This window comes from Toxotes jaculatrix, chromosome 14 (genome assembly GCF_017976425.1).
Source record: "Toxotes jaculatrix isolate fToxJac2 chromosome 14, fToxJac2.pri, whole genome shotgun sequence".
NCBI lineage: Eukaryota > Metazoa > Chordata > Actinopteri > Toxotidae > Toxotes > Toxotes jaculatrix.
Genome location: NC_054407.1, coordinates 23,887,698 through 23,903,973, shown reverse-complemented (window position 1 = coordinate 23,903,973; position 16,276 = coordinate 23,887,698). Strand labels below are relative to the sequence as shown.

At 41.6% G+C, this 16,276-nt stretch overlaps 1 protein-coding gene across 1 annotated transcript; it reads right to left on the bottom strand.

Moving 5' to 3' along the window:
- Positions 1-4,255: 4,255 nt before the first annotated feature.
- LOC121192934 (WD repeat-containing protein 37) lies at positions 4,256-16,118 on the bottom strand. The gene is made up of 14 exons (XM_041054963.1): positions 15,982-16,118; positions 14,308-14,475; positions 11,608-11,704; positions 11,003-11,098; positions 10,769-10,833; positions 7,592-7,727; positions 7,230-7,301; positions 7,015-7,059; positions 6,677-6,753; positions 6,316-6,553; positions 5,907-6,048; positions 5,079-5,213; positions 4,837-4,951; positions 4,256-4,690 (listed from the first exon to the last, which is right to left on the bottom strand). Exons 2-14 carry the CDS (start codon positions 14,443-14,445, stop codon positions 4,559-4,561), a joined length of 1,488 nt encoding a protein of 495 aa, XP_040910897.1. The 5' UTR covers positions 14,446-14,475; positions 15,982-16,118; the 3' UTR covers positions 4,256-4,558.
- Between the last annotated feature and the right edge of the window lie 158 nt (positions 16,119-16,276).

Here is a 16,276-nt window from a genome sequence, read left to right as displayed (position 1 = left end):
TACTCCTACTGTGAAAAATATATCAAAATTCATACCTTAAAACTAATATGAATAAAAACTACACTCAATAATGTTTTTAAATAGCTTCTGGGAAAGTTCAGACTGCAGCTGAAAAACATGATCTTTATCAATATCAGGCAAATTAATAATTAGGTGGTTCCACTGAGAAACAAAGACATTACATTCACCTTCATCCCTGGTATAAAGGACAAAATGACCTCAGTTTGTTGTGAATGCAAAACCTTTACAGATAAACTGACATCATCAATCATGGATTTACACAAAATAAAAAAAATGAAATGCAGAATCACGTCATCAAGTTATAAAGGCTAATAAAACTGCTGCAGCTGAAACACACTGAACAGCCAAATCAGCTGCTTTCTCTCATATATTACAAGTTATATGATACAAATGTTATGGTTTTAAAGTAAGAGGTTAACACTTTACCTTTAATGATCGAGCGTTTTCAACACCTGCTAAAATCTAAATTTATCTCAACAAACATGGTATTTCTGAGGCTTTTCTATTGTTAGAAATACATTTCAATGGGCTTACAAAAGGCAGGCGTTAAGTGTTACCCAATAAACTTAGGCTGAAACTGTGAGTATCCATCAAACGATTTTTAACCCACTGAGGAGAGAAATGTTGTGGATGCACAGTGTTGTTACAAACCAGCGAAACGCTCCACAAACCTAAAGCCAGACTCACAAAAAGAAACGATCAGTGTGAAATGAACTGTGCTTGTCCGTTGTGTTACTGCTGTAACTAATGAGCCCTGTCGAAAACACAACAGCAGCACGACAGCTGCGCCGCAGTCAAAACATGAACTGCCCGTTATTACATTAAACACGTTTCTAGACATCAATTTGTTATCACCACACACACACACACAAAGACTTTGTTCTGGTAACAGTGAAATAATCACAAACACACACACACACACCGTTCCAGCCTCTCCCGTTCACTTGAATGCAGCTTTGGCTGAGTGTTTTTGTGGCAGTGGGCAAGCGAAGCAGGAGGAAGCGAATGCATCACAACACTCCTCAGAGACTCGACGTGTTTTAAAGTACCATAACACGTATGACACCGACACAATCCCCACAACAGTGTTTCAACACCAACGACTAAAGGGCATTGCTATAAACTAAGAAAAAAGTTTTTTCTGTTTTCTCTTTTTTTTTATAACAATCATGTCAAGTACTGGTACAGCAGCCGGGCTGGGCATCACAGGAAATGTTTCATCATCACTTCCTGTACATCGAATGTGCCACCCCTGTTTTTTTTGGTCGACTGTGGTCAGATTTCATTCAGGGATAAAGTGAGTTATTCTTTGTGCAACATGTATAAAACAACCTGCTTCCCTCCACAGAACACAGCGGCCCCATTTCATTCTGCACATATCTGCTATAAATCCCTCTTTACCAGGACTCTGCCCCTGACTCTTGGTGAGAGTTTGGTCCAGTGGTCACTTTAGACGAAGAGCTGCGTGGACTAATCACTGAGCATGTAAGAATTTTTATGTTTTTATTCAAATTCAAAATCAAACATTTCATTAAACCTGAGAATTATCCTGTCATGTAAAGTGCACTGTTACACAATTTAATGTCTATTTAACAAGGAGCAGCTGAAAGTTCTCATTTTAAACCCTTTCAGAATTATTCTTGCTGACAATTCTGCCCGAGCTGATTTATGTTAATGGCTTAATATCTGAGATATTCAGATGATTATGGTGCCACTGCTCATTATACACTGCATAAAGTGACCAATGGATCAAACTCCCTAAATCCTCTTTCAGGCGACACAGTCCCAGGGACTAAGGAGCATCAGAAACTAAACTAAACTCAGGAACTAAAAAAAAACATTTTAAATTAATTTTCACAAACAGTGGAAAAATAAGTCAATTTGTCGTTCTTTATATTTTACTGATTTTACTGCTGCTTTTCTTGTTCACTTGCTTGTTCTTGTGACGCTGCTTATCTTGAACTTTTAGACCAATAAGACGACTAAACAACTTTTAACATAAATCAACAAGTGATTTCTCCCCAGGTCCTAAAATTGATAACTGCTATTTGTTTATTAAATAGATTAGAAAGCTGAAGCAACCGACAACAAACTGCACCACGATACTTTCTGCACCACCAGAGAAGGCTACCACCTGAAGCAGGGACTCTTTTTAGACCAGGACCTTTGGCCCAGGAAATTAATTTAGACAAACTGCAGGTGAAGCTCCTGAAAAAGTTCCTTGGTTCCTGGACAAATTCCTGCAGTTGAGAAAGACTGCCAGAGTCTGTTCAGACCCTCAAAGTTAAAAGATTATAGATATTATTTCTCTGTACCCAGTCCTGCTTAACAACCCTTTGAAAGGTGTTTTTCTCAGACTAAAGATTTCATTTACACACACAGAGCGGTTATAGAAACACTGAAATCACCTCCTACACAAATCTTAGATGGCACAATGCAGAGCACTGCACGTCACATCGCACACGTTTATCAGCAACCGATCAATAAACTGTCAGTTAATCTAACAGACACAGTGGCTTTACAGAGTTTACAGAGTGGCCCGTCACATTAAAGGTCAGAGAGAGGCCTGACCACTGGGTCATTAAAAAAAAACCTAGCTGACAAACTACAGCCTCCACAAAGGAGAGGGAGGCGACGGATGTGACCAAAGTATGTATAACACCAACGGATCCGCACTGAGGAGAAACCACAACAGGGTCGGCACAGCGAGGAAACCAAACACCTGTCCAGGACAGAGGCTCCACGCTTTAAGTCAGCAGCTCAGAGCTGCAAGAAAAAAACGGAAACTGTGAGCATCAAACAGGAGGCTCGGCCATTTGACAGCAAACCAGGTCCTGACACACTGAGGACTGTCACACTGTGTGTCGCGACCCTCGGTGGTTATCAGACAGAATCCAGACATTTCAATCACGGACCTGTTCACAACAGGCAGCAGAAGGTTGCTTAAAATAACAACAGCGTCTTCATCAATCAACACTGGAACAACAGCAAAGGATCCTGGAGCTCTGCTCAGTGCTGGAGGCAACTAATTCAACTAACTGGATTCATCTTACAATAAGGACAATTGTAACATGAAAGAAAATGTTTTGTAGTTACTGCTCTCTGGGTCTAGTTTATATATACAGTGAATAAAATATTTAATAATCATCATATATAACTGACTCAAATGGAACTCAGCACATCCATGGTTACTTAATGCCCAGCAGGCATCTTCCCCTCCATCTGGTGAGTTTTCATTTTCAACAATCTTTCCATATCACATTTAATGAATGTCTGCGTGAGTCAGTGTTCAGGTTCAGTCTGACAGCCGTCCAGGATCGTGACATGTAGTGTGACGGTTGTTTTCTGTCCTGACGACACACCAGCAGCAGCACAACCGTATCCACACTGGGGGAGAAACCTCCCTGCCAGCACAGGGAGTGTTTTCAGGCCGCCACAGAGGAGAAACCGACCGACAGCCTCAGTTCCTTTATCAGCCACTTTGATTTTGTTTGTACATAAAAGGACCATGAAATCCCTTCAGGTTTTGTGCCTAACAATCTTAGTAGTCAGCAGCCAAACTTCACCAGCATTTGGCTGCTGGCTAATTTCTCCACTCTACCAACAACAAAAAACTGTAACAGCTATTGGTATTGTTTTTTTTTCTTAAAAGGTGCATTACTCACACAGAGATGCCTGAACGCTGAGCAGAACGTAATGTGATTACTGTCATCTGCCTCCAAAAAAAGCCAGTTTTAAAGTTGTTGGGGTTTTTTTAGTATTACATGTAATATAGATATTAAACTATGAATCTCAGGTGCCAAACAAAACATTCTGGAATGAAAGTCAGAGGGAAAAATCCACTGTAACAGCCAAACTGAACGATAACTGCTTTAACAGAATTTAAAAGAGCTGCCATCTGCGTCAACATTTAGCAGATAAACTGAAAGAAATCCATTGTGAAACATGAACTAAAGAAAAAATACAAGACCAGAATACAATGATCAGCAGTGATCATAGAAATCAGGACATTTCGGTAAAGCAGATGATAAATGATGATGGTTTATCACAGATTAACTGAAATGCACTGAACACTGAAAACTAAATATATAAAACTTGTGGATTTTTCCTTTAAAGCCTCAGACTATCATCCTCGTCCACACTTGGAGATTAGATTTGCTGTATTGTAGCATAAAGCAGACGTGCGCAGCACCTCACTTATCTCACTCTTCAGCGTTAGCAAAACGTGTTCTGCTTATTTGTTTTCAACAAAGAAGAAGCTCTTGTGTTATGTCTCTGTGCTTATTTCATCAGTGGTTTTTAGTTTAGGTTTTTTTTTTGTAAGCGCAGGTCCTTTAATTCAAACACTGACCCGCAGGCTCGACAGACGGCTGTTAAAAGCTCAAATTTCATCAGTTACACGTTTTCACAGACAAAAAGAAGAGTGAAACCTTTTACAGTCGCCTTTTAAGCCTACGGGTGATGGTGTCTGATACTCCAAACATAAACTTCAGGTGGAGCATGACTGTAAGATTACAGTAGGAGGAGGAGGTGGAGGTCATTTCTCCTGCAGCAGGGCGGGGATGTTGATGTTCCAGCCGATGGCCTGCCGGTCGAAGCCGCAGGTGAACAGGTTGCAGGAGGTGTTGTCTTCACACCAGGTGGAGCAGCACACCATGCGCCGGTGACCCTGAACCACAACAAACAACACAGCACCAGTTAAAACACTGAGGATGAAGGCGAATGTACCCTAAATAAATACTCTAATTTAGAATGGAAAGGTGTGTGTGTAAGCTGTGAGGGTCAGAGGAACCACCCCCCCCTCCACCGACCGACCTGTCTGTTGCTGCGAGGAAGTCGAGCCAGTCGCACCCCAGACATGTCGAACAGCCGGACCTGCCGATTGTCGTGAGGAAGAGCGATGATTTTCTGGTTCACCGACACGCTGATCCTGAACAGGGCCGACAGCAGGATGTTAGATGTCACTGCAGTGAGGATTTTTCTCACACAGCACAATAAACTGAGTATCTTCGGGTTTTGGATTGACTGATTGGTTTTGGATTTTACTGCTCACAGACCTGTTGACAGCAGAGTCTGTGCGGATGGTTGCTATGGGCGACCTCATGTTCTTCAGGTCCCACACCTTGACAGTTCGATCGTCGCTCCCGGAAACCACGTTGTCTCCCACCGTGAACATAGCCGACGTCACCGTGCTGCGAAGGACGAGAAAACAGGTTTGTTTAGATGGAAGGTAAAGGAAGGAGGGCGGCAACCAGGACGTCAACCACTGGATTAGTTTCCATTATTAAGTTTTATCTCTTCTTGAATCAGTGAGAAATTCTAATCTAATTAGTGTCAACAGTTCAGTTGTAGATGGAAGTAATTTGTTATTTAATACTTATTTAGCTGAATATTGAGAAGATTGTTTCTCATTTGAAGCTGTTACAACTAATGTCTTATCGCCCCCCTCTGACACACATGGAAACTACACACTGTGTTTGAATTATGTTCAGTAAGACCGACTGTTGGATGGACAGGGACCAATAAATAATAAAATAATAATAATACATTTAATAATTTGTCCCCTTCATTTTTTTTGTTTCAGGATGATACACAGTGTGTATGGTAATATTTATATTTACAGTTAATATTCTAGTAGGATGCTAGATCTGAACTTCAAGACAAGACAGCAAGACACTGCTCTTTTCAGTAAAGATGCAAACATGCAAATACAATATTCTATTTACTGATCCATGTATAAATTTAGGTTTTAGGTTTTTTTATGGCTATTTATCAATACTCCTGTCCAGGTATTTTGATTTATCAAAGCCTGGATGCACAAAACAGACATAAAAGACAGTGGAAAAGAGAGCAAGTGTGTGTGTGTGTGTGTGTGTTAGACTGACTCAGTGTGTCCCTGGAACACGTTGACAGAGTGGATGGATGGGTCTCTGAAGTCCCACAGTCTGAAGGTGGTGTCTCTGGATGAGGTGACCACCAGACGCTGGGTGGGGTGTGTGCAGCAGTGAGTCAGCTCCTGGTCGTGGCCTGAGAACACACACACACACACACGCACACACACGCACGCACACACACACACAAACACACACATACAGAAAATACATACTGCATTTAAAAATTGCCTCTTGCTGTGTCCTTATATCGTCTCTTCTACAGCCTCCTTTATCTGTCCCCAGGGTTCTGTGTTCCACACTCCCTTGGTGAGCAGCTGCCGAGCCTTCGGTATGCATACGGTTTGGGCAGAGCCAGGCTCTCTGAACACGCTACATACATGTTATATTCTCTTCATCCTACCAGTGAGTGAGTGGACCAGCTCTGAGGTCTCCACGTCGTACAGGTTGGCGGCTCGATCCCAGGAAGCCGTCACCACCTGTTTGCCCCCCACCAGCCAATCAGCAGCGATCACCACACCCTGATGGCTGCGCAGAGTCGTGGTCGCCACACGGACGGAAGGGCAGTCGTTTGGACCCTCGACCTCGCCATCGGCCTCGTCTTTATCCGAAAAGTCCACGTCGTCTTCGCAGGGCGTCTGCTGCTCTCGCAGGAGGGACACATGAAGGAATTAAATTGCAGAAACAAAATGTCTCAACAACTCACAAAGACATCAGAAACTCAGTCAGGAGCACAGACAGGCTGTGACGCTGCTGGTGCTTACGCTCATATCAGCAACAGGCTGTGGGGTCGGCAGCTGCACCATGTATCTCCAGATGTGAGCTGTCTGGTCTCCAGAGGCTGGGGACGCGGGGAAAGGGGCAAAGGGACTGTTAGAGTCAAGACAACCCTTCCTAAAATGGGATCAGGTTTTCAGGACAGTGTGTAAGATAACCCCCCGTTTGTTACCACAATCCTACTTTGTGGTTAAAACTAATGTACAAGTACAAGTTAACATGAAGGACAACATGTTTCCAGCTGCAGTAAACGAACGTACAGAAAATAATTATTGTGGCTGCAACCCCTCAGGAGTTTAAGGATGCTTCAGTGTTGGATCATTACCTGTTAGAGCCATCTGTTCTGTGGGGTGGAACTTGATGGAGTTGACTGTGGAGACAGGGAGATCGACGTATAACGTCACGCCATGACAGACACCGTTTCATAAACTCTGACTTTCTGATTCACATCTAAATTTTTAATTAAATGGAAGGGTATTAAGATATTCGTCAAGACCAGTCTGAGTGAGCTAAGAATTTACTGTACATCAGTAACTTTACCTGATCCTTGATGGCCCATGTATTTGAGGAGGCACTTTCCAGTTTCAATGCTCCACAGCATCGCAGTGTGGTCTGTGGAAGCAAAAGAAGCAGGAAAAACTTTTTTACAACTGTCTCTATTCCACAGTAATTTCACAATGCATATCTGATGTACTATGAAAGCAATGACTTTGATTCATCAGTGTTTTTATAGTAAAAAGCAGCAGTTACATCTAGTATGAGATGAATGTTTCAACAACTATCTGTCAAATAAGAAAAAAGAAAAAAAAATCAATATACACAGCATATCCCACAGCGTATGGGACACAAACAAGACATTTGGGGGACACGATAAAAGAGCTAGTCTAAGCTGAGTGGAATACCTGCAGATGCGGTACCCAGCACCACAGGTTGTGTCCTGGTGACGCTGAGGTCCCAGATGCCGTCTCTGTGGCCGACATACTCTCTGACCAGCTGGCACACCGCTCTGGACGTGGTCGCTTTGAAACTGGACACAATCTGACACCGACACCAAGCTCGAGTTAACACACAACACCTGGAAATCACAGACGTGTCCCTGGAAGGGTTCCTACACGTCACCGCTAAAATGGCATCCTCTACATCTTTTTGTCGTGTGGGTGGGAAAACTGATTTGTCCGTATTCCCACACATGCTTAAATGTCACATTGACAGACCTTTTTTCTGTAAAATCAAGGCTGTAATTTTGAGGTATTAAGTCCCAACACTGGTCAATATTAAGATTATTCACTCAATAACTATATTGTTTAAATAATTTAAAGGCCTGGAAATCATCAGATTTTAATTTTCCAGACTTTTCCAGAGCTGTGTAGGAACCCTGGTCTGATGGAGGGAGGAAGCAGGTCAGCAGAACTGAGGATCACTGAGAAGCTGCTCAGCAGGGTCCGTGTAGTGTGCCAGAGCTAAGAAGCTTTGGTTGACAACAGCGTTACTCATATCAGGCCTGGGTTCACGAGGTTTTACCAAAATATCGGTATTTGTTGTAAGCTCATCTGAGCACACGACTGGTGGCGTTGTCATCAACGCCTCCAATCTGATGCTGCAAGTGCATTAAAACAAACACCATCACTGACCATCAACCCAGATCTGGTATCAACACAATGCAGACACATTAAGTATCAGTACGGTATACAGCATTTATCATACCGGGATTATTGCGAACGCAAAACCGCAACAAAAACAAAAAAAAAGGAAAATCTAGAGGGAGGAGAGGGGGCAAAAAAGACTGAGTTAAAGTGAGACACAAAAAAAGTGTGATTATCAGTCATATCAACGTTTGGTCAAGGTGTTTACATTAAAGATAGGGATGATACAAACTGGACTCTTGGTTCGTTTTGGACACAGACCACTAAATAAGTTCCAACTGAAAGGAAGCAGGAGAACATAGAGAACGGCATCATTCATTTGAAGAATAAATCTCAGGCTGCACAGAACAGAGCATACAGTTCAAATCTTTTATCTTTTTAGAAAAATATTAAACCAGCAAATTATAATCAAATTAAAAAATGACACTGAAGACATGAAGTGCCATTGCTAAGCCTAGTGGGAACCAGTGGTTGCTGATGGTTAGCAAGCAGCACAGCAGATTCTTTTGTGTAACAAAAAAAAACAAAACAAAACAAAACAAAAAACCCTCGTCTGATTTCTGTAACATATCATTTCTAAGTTATGTGCATCAAACACAATGTTTTCTTCTTTTCTTTATATTCCATGTAGGATGATTTTGCTAATTTACACTTTGTCATTTAACGCAAATGCAGCGCGGCAATGTGAGAATTAACTGAGAGTTGACCGAGGACGATGATGAATCCAGAACTTCTTCAAATGCAACGCTGATCCAACATTAAACAAAGAAGCAACAGGGACTGGGAGGTTTAAGGAAACGCAAAGCGCCGCAAAATAAGCTTTAAGTAACTGGCTGAACAGTGAATCTAAGGAAACCCCGCGGTTAATGCTCTACAGTCTGTAGCTTCAGTGTGCGGTCTGCTGTAGGCACGTATAGATTTTGCTAGTTTTACAACTAATTTTACTGTCAGTAAATCAGTGAATACGGTGGATTTTCAAATGGATATTTGTGAAAACAACCTTAGTGATGGAGACAACTCCAAAAATTAGCTCTTATTTTCTGCACAATAGGTGTAAAACTAAACTGAGAGATCAGCTGATGTTAGCTTATCACAGATCTACTGCAAAATGTCCCTCTCTGCATGTACAGTATCTTAGGCAGAATTCAAGGATCCTTATCAAAATGTTTGCGTTATGTGTTGCTGTAGGAAATCTATGAAGTTTTAAATTCTAATATGTCAAAATAGGTATCAACTTCAAAAGTCTAGTAACCGTCAGGCTAAATACCTGAGAAACGGCACAGAGAGAGAGAAAGTCCAGACCGTTAGTATTTGGATATTTAAACTTTATTTGTCCTTCAAGCTCTGTGCTTCAGAGGATTCATTTTGAAATACAACGGCTTTAATTTGAGAAGATTTATGTCAATAAATCTATTTATGTCAATAAATCTTCTCTTGTGGGAGATCCAGCCCCTTTAACACAGGGCTTAAAGTTGTACCTTTTCTTTTTTTAAATTGAATGTTCTGAAATAAATAAAATAAAATATGTGACTGTCCAAACACTCACAGTCTGGACTGCATCTCACACCCTGAGCAAAGAAAACCAAAATATATTATAATATTACATATAATTTAAAAAAAATAAAAAATAAAATAAATAATAATAATAATAAAGCAAAATCTGCACCTTTGAGCAGACCACACACTCTGCCATAACTGAGCAATGATCTAAAGCAGCCAACAGATGCTCCTCCACCTAGTATTTTATCAAACAAGGCACAAAAAGCATTTTCGTGTTAAAGATGTCTCCAGAGTGTACCATTATGTGAAGGCCAACAAGTAGGTAAATCAAAAATAATGAGGTGCAACTGAAAAAGCCTGTTAGTGAGATAATAAAGTCAAGTTTTATCTCACACGGAAACCAATAAAAAAAGCTTAAACTCCTACATTTGAATGACCAAGTCTCTTGGGGAGGGAGTGTCGACCCCCTGGCTGGGCTGTTCATGCATATTGGCACACAAGGGGGAGAAATCAACAAGTTACCCATGAGTCTCCACCCCACAACTCCCAACTGGTTACGCTGAAGTTGCGGGATCCACCTACTCTGGCATGGCAAGAATTTGAACGTGGCTAAGAGCAAAAAGGTGAGAAAGACAGCAGTTCTTCTCTTTAACATTAAAAAGTCATGTGATTTTACACTGACGAGCTACACAACGATGAAGCTGTACTGTATTCTACACAAAAAGTTGATTCAATAGATCAACATGTCCTCTGCTGCATTACACTGACAGGTGTTTATGATTTTGTCCACATCACGTTTATCAACAAGGACAGGCTAAATAACAGAAACACCTCCCTGTATAATGCAGTACAGCTCAGCACCACCACAGAATACATCCTCCCAAATGCATAAAAAAATAACAAAAAACAAAAAAAGAGAGAATAAAAGTTTTTTACCTTGCTTGTGGAAGCCTTGTAGGTCGTCTTCAGTTTCTGTGACAGCTGACTTGTGCTATGACTCGCTGTGAATTAATGTAAAAGAAATCAAAGCAACAAGTTGAGACAATTCTTAAAAATAGGAACAGTAACACAGAAGAAGAGACAAACATGAAAGCATTTCAAATGCTATTTTACTATTCATATATATATAAAATACACTTAAAATGCAGATGAATGTGGAGAGTGACTCACCTTTTGTTTTAAGTGCTCCTTTGGCTAAATCTGCTCCTTCGAACGTCTGCCCCTCCGCAGCCAAACGATCGTTCAGCGTTTCGATTTCTCTGCGTACTGAGAGTCAGACAGGCTGCGTGTTAAAGGACAGACAGCAGGAAGACCGCCTGCTTCCTATACTGAACATGAATGTGTGACCACGCAGTTTTGCTCAACGTAGCACGGGTTTCTCTCTGGCCGTGTTCAGACCAGGTTACTTGCCAAACAGGACACACTATGTCACAACCTCTACAAAACTTTTCTGCTTTAATCCTATTTTGGAAATGCCACCATCGGAACTACTTCTCCCCTTAAATGCTCTATTAATTGTCAGGAAAAGAAGTAGAATAAATTATTGTTTAAAAATATATATATATATTTGAAGGACTAAAGTGTAGATATCATGTAGCTTAAAGGTCAGAAAAAAAGAACTTGAAGCATGATGCCCAGATCAGCTGATGAAATCTGGGCGGGTCGGTGAGCTGGTTCCAGTCTGGATGCACAATAGATGACTGCACAAGACTGATTTAGACTTTAATGGATAACAGTTCAAACCAAAACAACTTCTTCCCTTCATGTTGACTTACACTCCAGATTTTCTATGTACAGGTTTTCAAACTCCCTCTCGATCTGGCTGAACAGGTCCAGCAGATTGCTCCTCAGAGACAGAGGCAGTTTGGAGTCCTGCAGGGAGAGAACAGGGGAACTTTAAGCAGCCTGGAAACACATGGGATCATCTCTGAGGAGAGGTGTGTGAGCTGCGTGGGGCTGCTCAGTGTTTCAGTTTCACACACTGAGGCTGAAACAAAGGGCATACACATGAAGCAGAACCAAAAATAAAGGTGTAGAAAAGTGACAAAGCACATAAACCGCACAGCTGGAATGGGAGTGTTTTGGCAGTGACATGGCAGCCGCACCAAATGCTTGAAAAAAAAAAAAAAAAAGATTTTATGTAGACGAGAATCGCATGAGTGTATGAGAGAATACACAACAAACCTTCACCGAGCACAAGCTCACCATTTGGCATCAACAATACAAAGAGTATTACTGCAACAAAGCTGAAGAAAAGACTCTTATCACACAATAAAAACCTTGAGGAAGGAAATAAGAGTGAAATCCTGTTTCAGGCTCAAACAGGAAAGAATCAATATAAGAATCTATAAAAGGAAAGGATCAGTGAAAGGGTTATGGGGCTCAGGAGATGTGCCTTATAAACAGGCCTTTAGCTTTAGCTTGTGGGCTTGAAGAAGCTAACACATAATATTCCAGTGTATCACAGCACGATGTTTCATGGCGGCTAAAAAAAACAGCCAAACATCATTTACTGCAGTTTGGCTGTGTCAGAGTCAGCAGCAAAGACACAAACAGGAAGTGGGCCATGTCTCCTCAAAGCTTTTTTTTTCCTCCAATCACCATGAGATGGCTCAGTGTGTAGAGCCCTCTTTGTACCTGAGTGCAGTGTGCGCTGAATAATACGCTCTTGCTTGGGTTGAATCGCCGCTCGCAGCTATATTTTCTAAAGAAATCAGTCGAGCGTGCTGTTAGCATTCAAAGACTGATGTTAGCAGCAGAAAGCTTTGTGCCACAGGTCTGTGCACACATCAGGACAACGACACAGCAAATAAGGACGGGCTGCAAAGAAAGGCTGCAGCGCGAGGGAAACGTACATGTCCTGTGTGCATGCTGCACAGAGCCTCGTAATGCAGATCCTATGAGGACACTAACACACGTGGAGCAACTTGTTTGGAACATTTGTGATGGAATGGTAGATCTACAACATCACATTTTTAAGGGGAAAGGATATATTGACTCGAATTAGTGAAATCACTTTCGGAGCCATCACACGACACCCCCTCTAAACACTACACTTCAAAGCTAAACTGCACTGAACCTACACAACTAAAGCTAGCTCTAGGAACTATCCGAGGAGTTACACTACTGTCCGAAACACAGAGGGCCAAACACCTGAAACTTACCTCCATTCTCATGAGGGATTCCAGATTATCAGAGGACTGGGACCAAAAGGGACCAGAGTGAAAAAACAAAAAAGTCATGAGGAAGGGATTACACTGTTTGTCCAGCGTTCGGTTAGAAACAGCTCCTTCCAACTGGCTGAAATCCAGAACAACTCTACGCTCCTCTCACAGGGACTTCACGCTTATTTATGTTCAACTGTACATCACAAATGCAGCTTCCACATTCAGGGAGTCTTAAACATTAATAGCGTCTCTGTTATAAAGAGTTTAGCCATCATGAATTTTATTTTTACACCAGTGCTTTTCCTGCTGTGTGCATTATGTCTTTTCAGCAAGAAAACAACATGTTCAGATTACAGGGGATATACACTGAGGTTTAATGTCAACACTCTTTTGCTGTAAAACAGTTACATTCAAAAATAGAAGAAATACCTTGATGCTGATTCATATGGGTTAGGTTCAAGGACTGGCTGCGAAGCAAACTCTGAATAAACAGAAAAGTTGTAACTGAACTATTTTTGATATGTTTTATAATAAACTACAGTCGCTGACTGTTAGTAGGGTCTAGGTTCTGACTCCACAGAAAGATTCGGTGATCTCAAGCCACAGTCCTTTTCGCATTTCTGCAATTTTTTATAAAAAGTTTTCAGATAAAAGTTCAACAAGCTTTTACTCGGAGCAGAGAGATGACAGATACTTTCCCCTTTCCACCTGAACTTGCATCTAAGTGTAATGTAACCACTTCTTAATTCAGTAGCTCTCAATCGGGTTTTCCTCCTTGGTTTATTATCTTTTCAGATAATTAACTGCAGGTAACTGCATTTACCCAGCAGCATCCTAGAAGCATGCCAGGTTCTTATTAGCTGACAGTGAGACCCAGCAATGCCTCGGATTCCTGAGGAAGAGGGAATGAGTGCCAGTGATCTCACCATTCCACCTGAGCAAAGTGCAAATGCCTCAGGCTGTTCTGAATCCATCCGTTTTAATCACAGTGTTAAAACAACCTCACAGCAATCGCGCTGTAATTGTGGCATGGTTAAGCCAGCAACAATATAAACCATTATGTGCCCTCTAAATGGCTGCATTAAAACATAATTGGCTTAGGCTTACAACTGGAGTGCTTACGGGTGCTGACAGCAACAGCAGGACAGCAAGCTAATGACGACAAGCAGGGGAGGAGTGCAGTCTGAGACTCCAGAGGAGCAGCTGGAAATACAGCGCGGCAATTCTCGCTATTGTTACAGAGAAAGTTTGACTATTTAAACACTTTCTTTTTGTTGATCTTCATTATGGAAATGAACAAGTTCTCACCTGTCCCTCCAGCATATCTCTCTGCAGGCCAGAGCGCTCCTGCTCCGTGCTGTTGGTCCTGCGGATGGACAGGCTGTGGGACTTCCTCTTCTGTTTGGTCTGGCGGGCAGCGGCGCTGCTCCCGCTCTCCACCGGCATCCCTCCTTCCAAACCTGATGTAATCACAGTCTGAAAGCATAAAATCATCAGATGCAGTCAGGATGAATCATGGAAACTGCACTAATCTCGAGGGCTAGATGTGAATCCCACACTCGAGAACTAAGCTAAGTGGAAAACATAAGACGACAGTGCTGTACTTGGCAGTGGTTGTATTTGGTGGCGTGTATGTTGGAAGGTGTGAAATGACAACGTGAATGAGTACAGGTCTTGGTCGTCACTGAGCAAAAAAAATTATTACAATATTCAGAAGACCAGCTTCTGATCACTTATCCTTTTAGTCATATGGGACAATAAAAATCCCCTCACCGAATCTAGTTAATGTTCATCATGTTGGACTGTAATGGAAAACAAAAACATGCAATTAATTATTTTAGAAATGCTGTAAAAAGTAGTAGTTTTACTATATTTACTATTTAGGTCTATAAAAGGACACAAAATGCCCTTCACATTTTCTGGTGTTGCTTCAAATGTTTTGTTCGTCTGACAGTCTAAAACAAAAAGGACTGGGACTGTCCACATATTTACCCATTTGTCAACTAATCAATTCATTGTTTAAGCTCTAATTAAATTTATGAGTTTCATCAAACAGACAAAAGCTGCTAAAACTAACATTGAGGTGGAAACAGTAAATGTTTGGCATTTTTGCTTGAATGACTTTTCGAGTTGCCAAAATAGTTAGATTAACTTAAACCATTCAGGGAAAACTGTTATTTCTCTGCAGCGTTAATGTGGGGAACGAACACGTTTATCATTAACATAGCATCCAAATTACAGCTGCAGTTACACAATTATTTCAACAGCCCTGAGACTGCAAGAAGCCTGTAGGCTGTCAGCTTTGTCATGATTCATCGCTACAGACGTATGCACAATTATAAGTGTTAAAATTAACGTAAAATCTCGACCTCTGGGAGGACATGTTCTTCGAAAAGCACACTTAAAGCGACACACAGAACTGCCTCCTCTGTGTATCAGGATGAGGGAGTCGTTGTTGTCTCAGTAATGACAACATAAGCCTGGCTCCAGCTGTCACATATGAAACCAGCGTATTATATTTGCCCTTGAGCTGACATAAGGAGTCTGGACTCTAAACATGCAAATACAGCAGGCGTTTTTCTTTACTTTGCTGTCCTGTTACCAATAAAGACGTTAGTGTTTCTTTCCATCCGTTACCGTCTTATCTTTTTACTGAATTAAACAGCCCCGTTTAGCTGTCAGTCACCCGGGCTGGTGGTTAGTTCCTCTTGCAGACTGTCACTGGAGGAAAAATACCCTTTAAGCTGCATTGTGTTGCATAACATTTTGACTAAATATATGTAAAAGCAACGTTAAGAAAGCACAGCCCCCTGCCTGAAAGTGAGCGTCAACATTAGAAAGTCTGCACAATGTTAGCCTTGTTACGGCGCGATGCCCAACATAAGCTAAGCCAAGCTAACGTTATCCCCGTTAGCTGGTGGTACCAAGCGTGCTAATAGGCTAAATGTAAGACAACCTGACCAAACATGGATTCCAACTTACCAGAAAGTCTACAAGTACAGGGTTTTATCCCGGGATGCGGTGGTGAATGTCAACCTTTCTAACATTTTCATCGATGTGCGAAAAGAAAGATGGGCTGGTTTCGTCCAGAATCCGTGTTGACAGTTCACGAGCCCTGATACGTGAGAAAAAGATAACGAAGCCAATTCCGGCGCGAGGTTTTTCGCAATAAAAGCCCAATCAGCTTTTATCGACCAAACACTATTCAAAATGCGTATTTTTTCTTGATTTCTCGGTTACAACCACTTGCCAGCACTTATAACCATTAACTTGAAAT

Excerpts from the sequence above, each read along its gene's own strand:
- LOC121192934 (XM_041054963.1), bottom strand. The coding sequence starts at position 14,445 with ATGCCGGTGGAGAGCGGGAGCAGCGCCGCTGCCCGCCAGACCAAACAG. Across the intron at positions 6,754-7,014 it reads AGAACAGATGGCTCTAACAG|CCTCTGGAGACCAGACAGCT; the intron begins GTAATGATCCAA and ends CCGCGTCCCCAG. Across the intron at positions 4,952-5,078 it reads ACAGACTCTGCTGTCAACAG|GATCAGCGTGTCGGTGAACC; the intron begins GTCTGTGAGCAG and ends GGCCCTGTTCAG.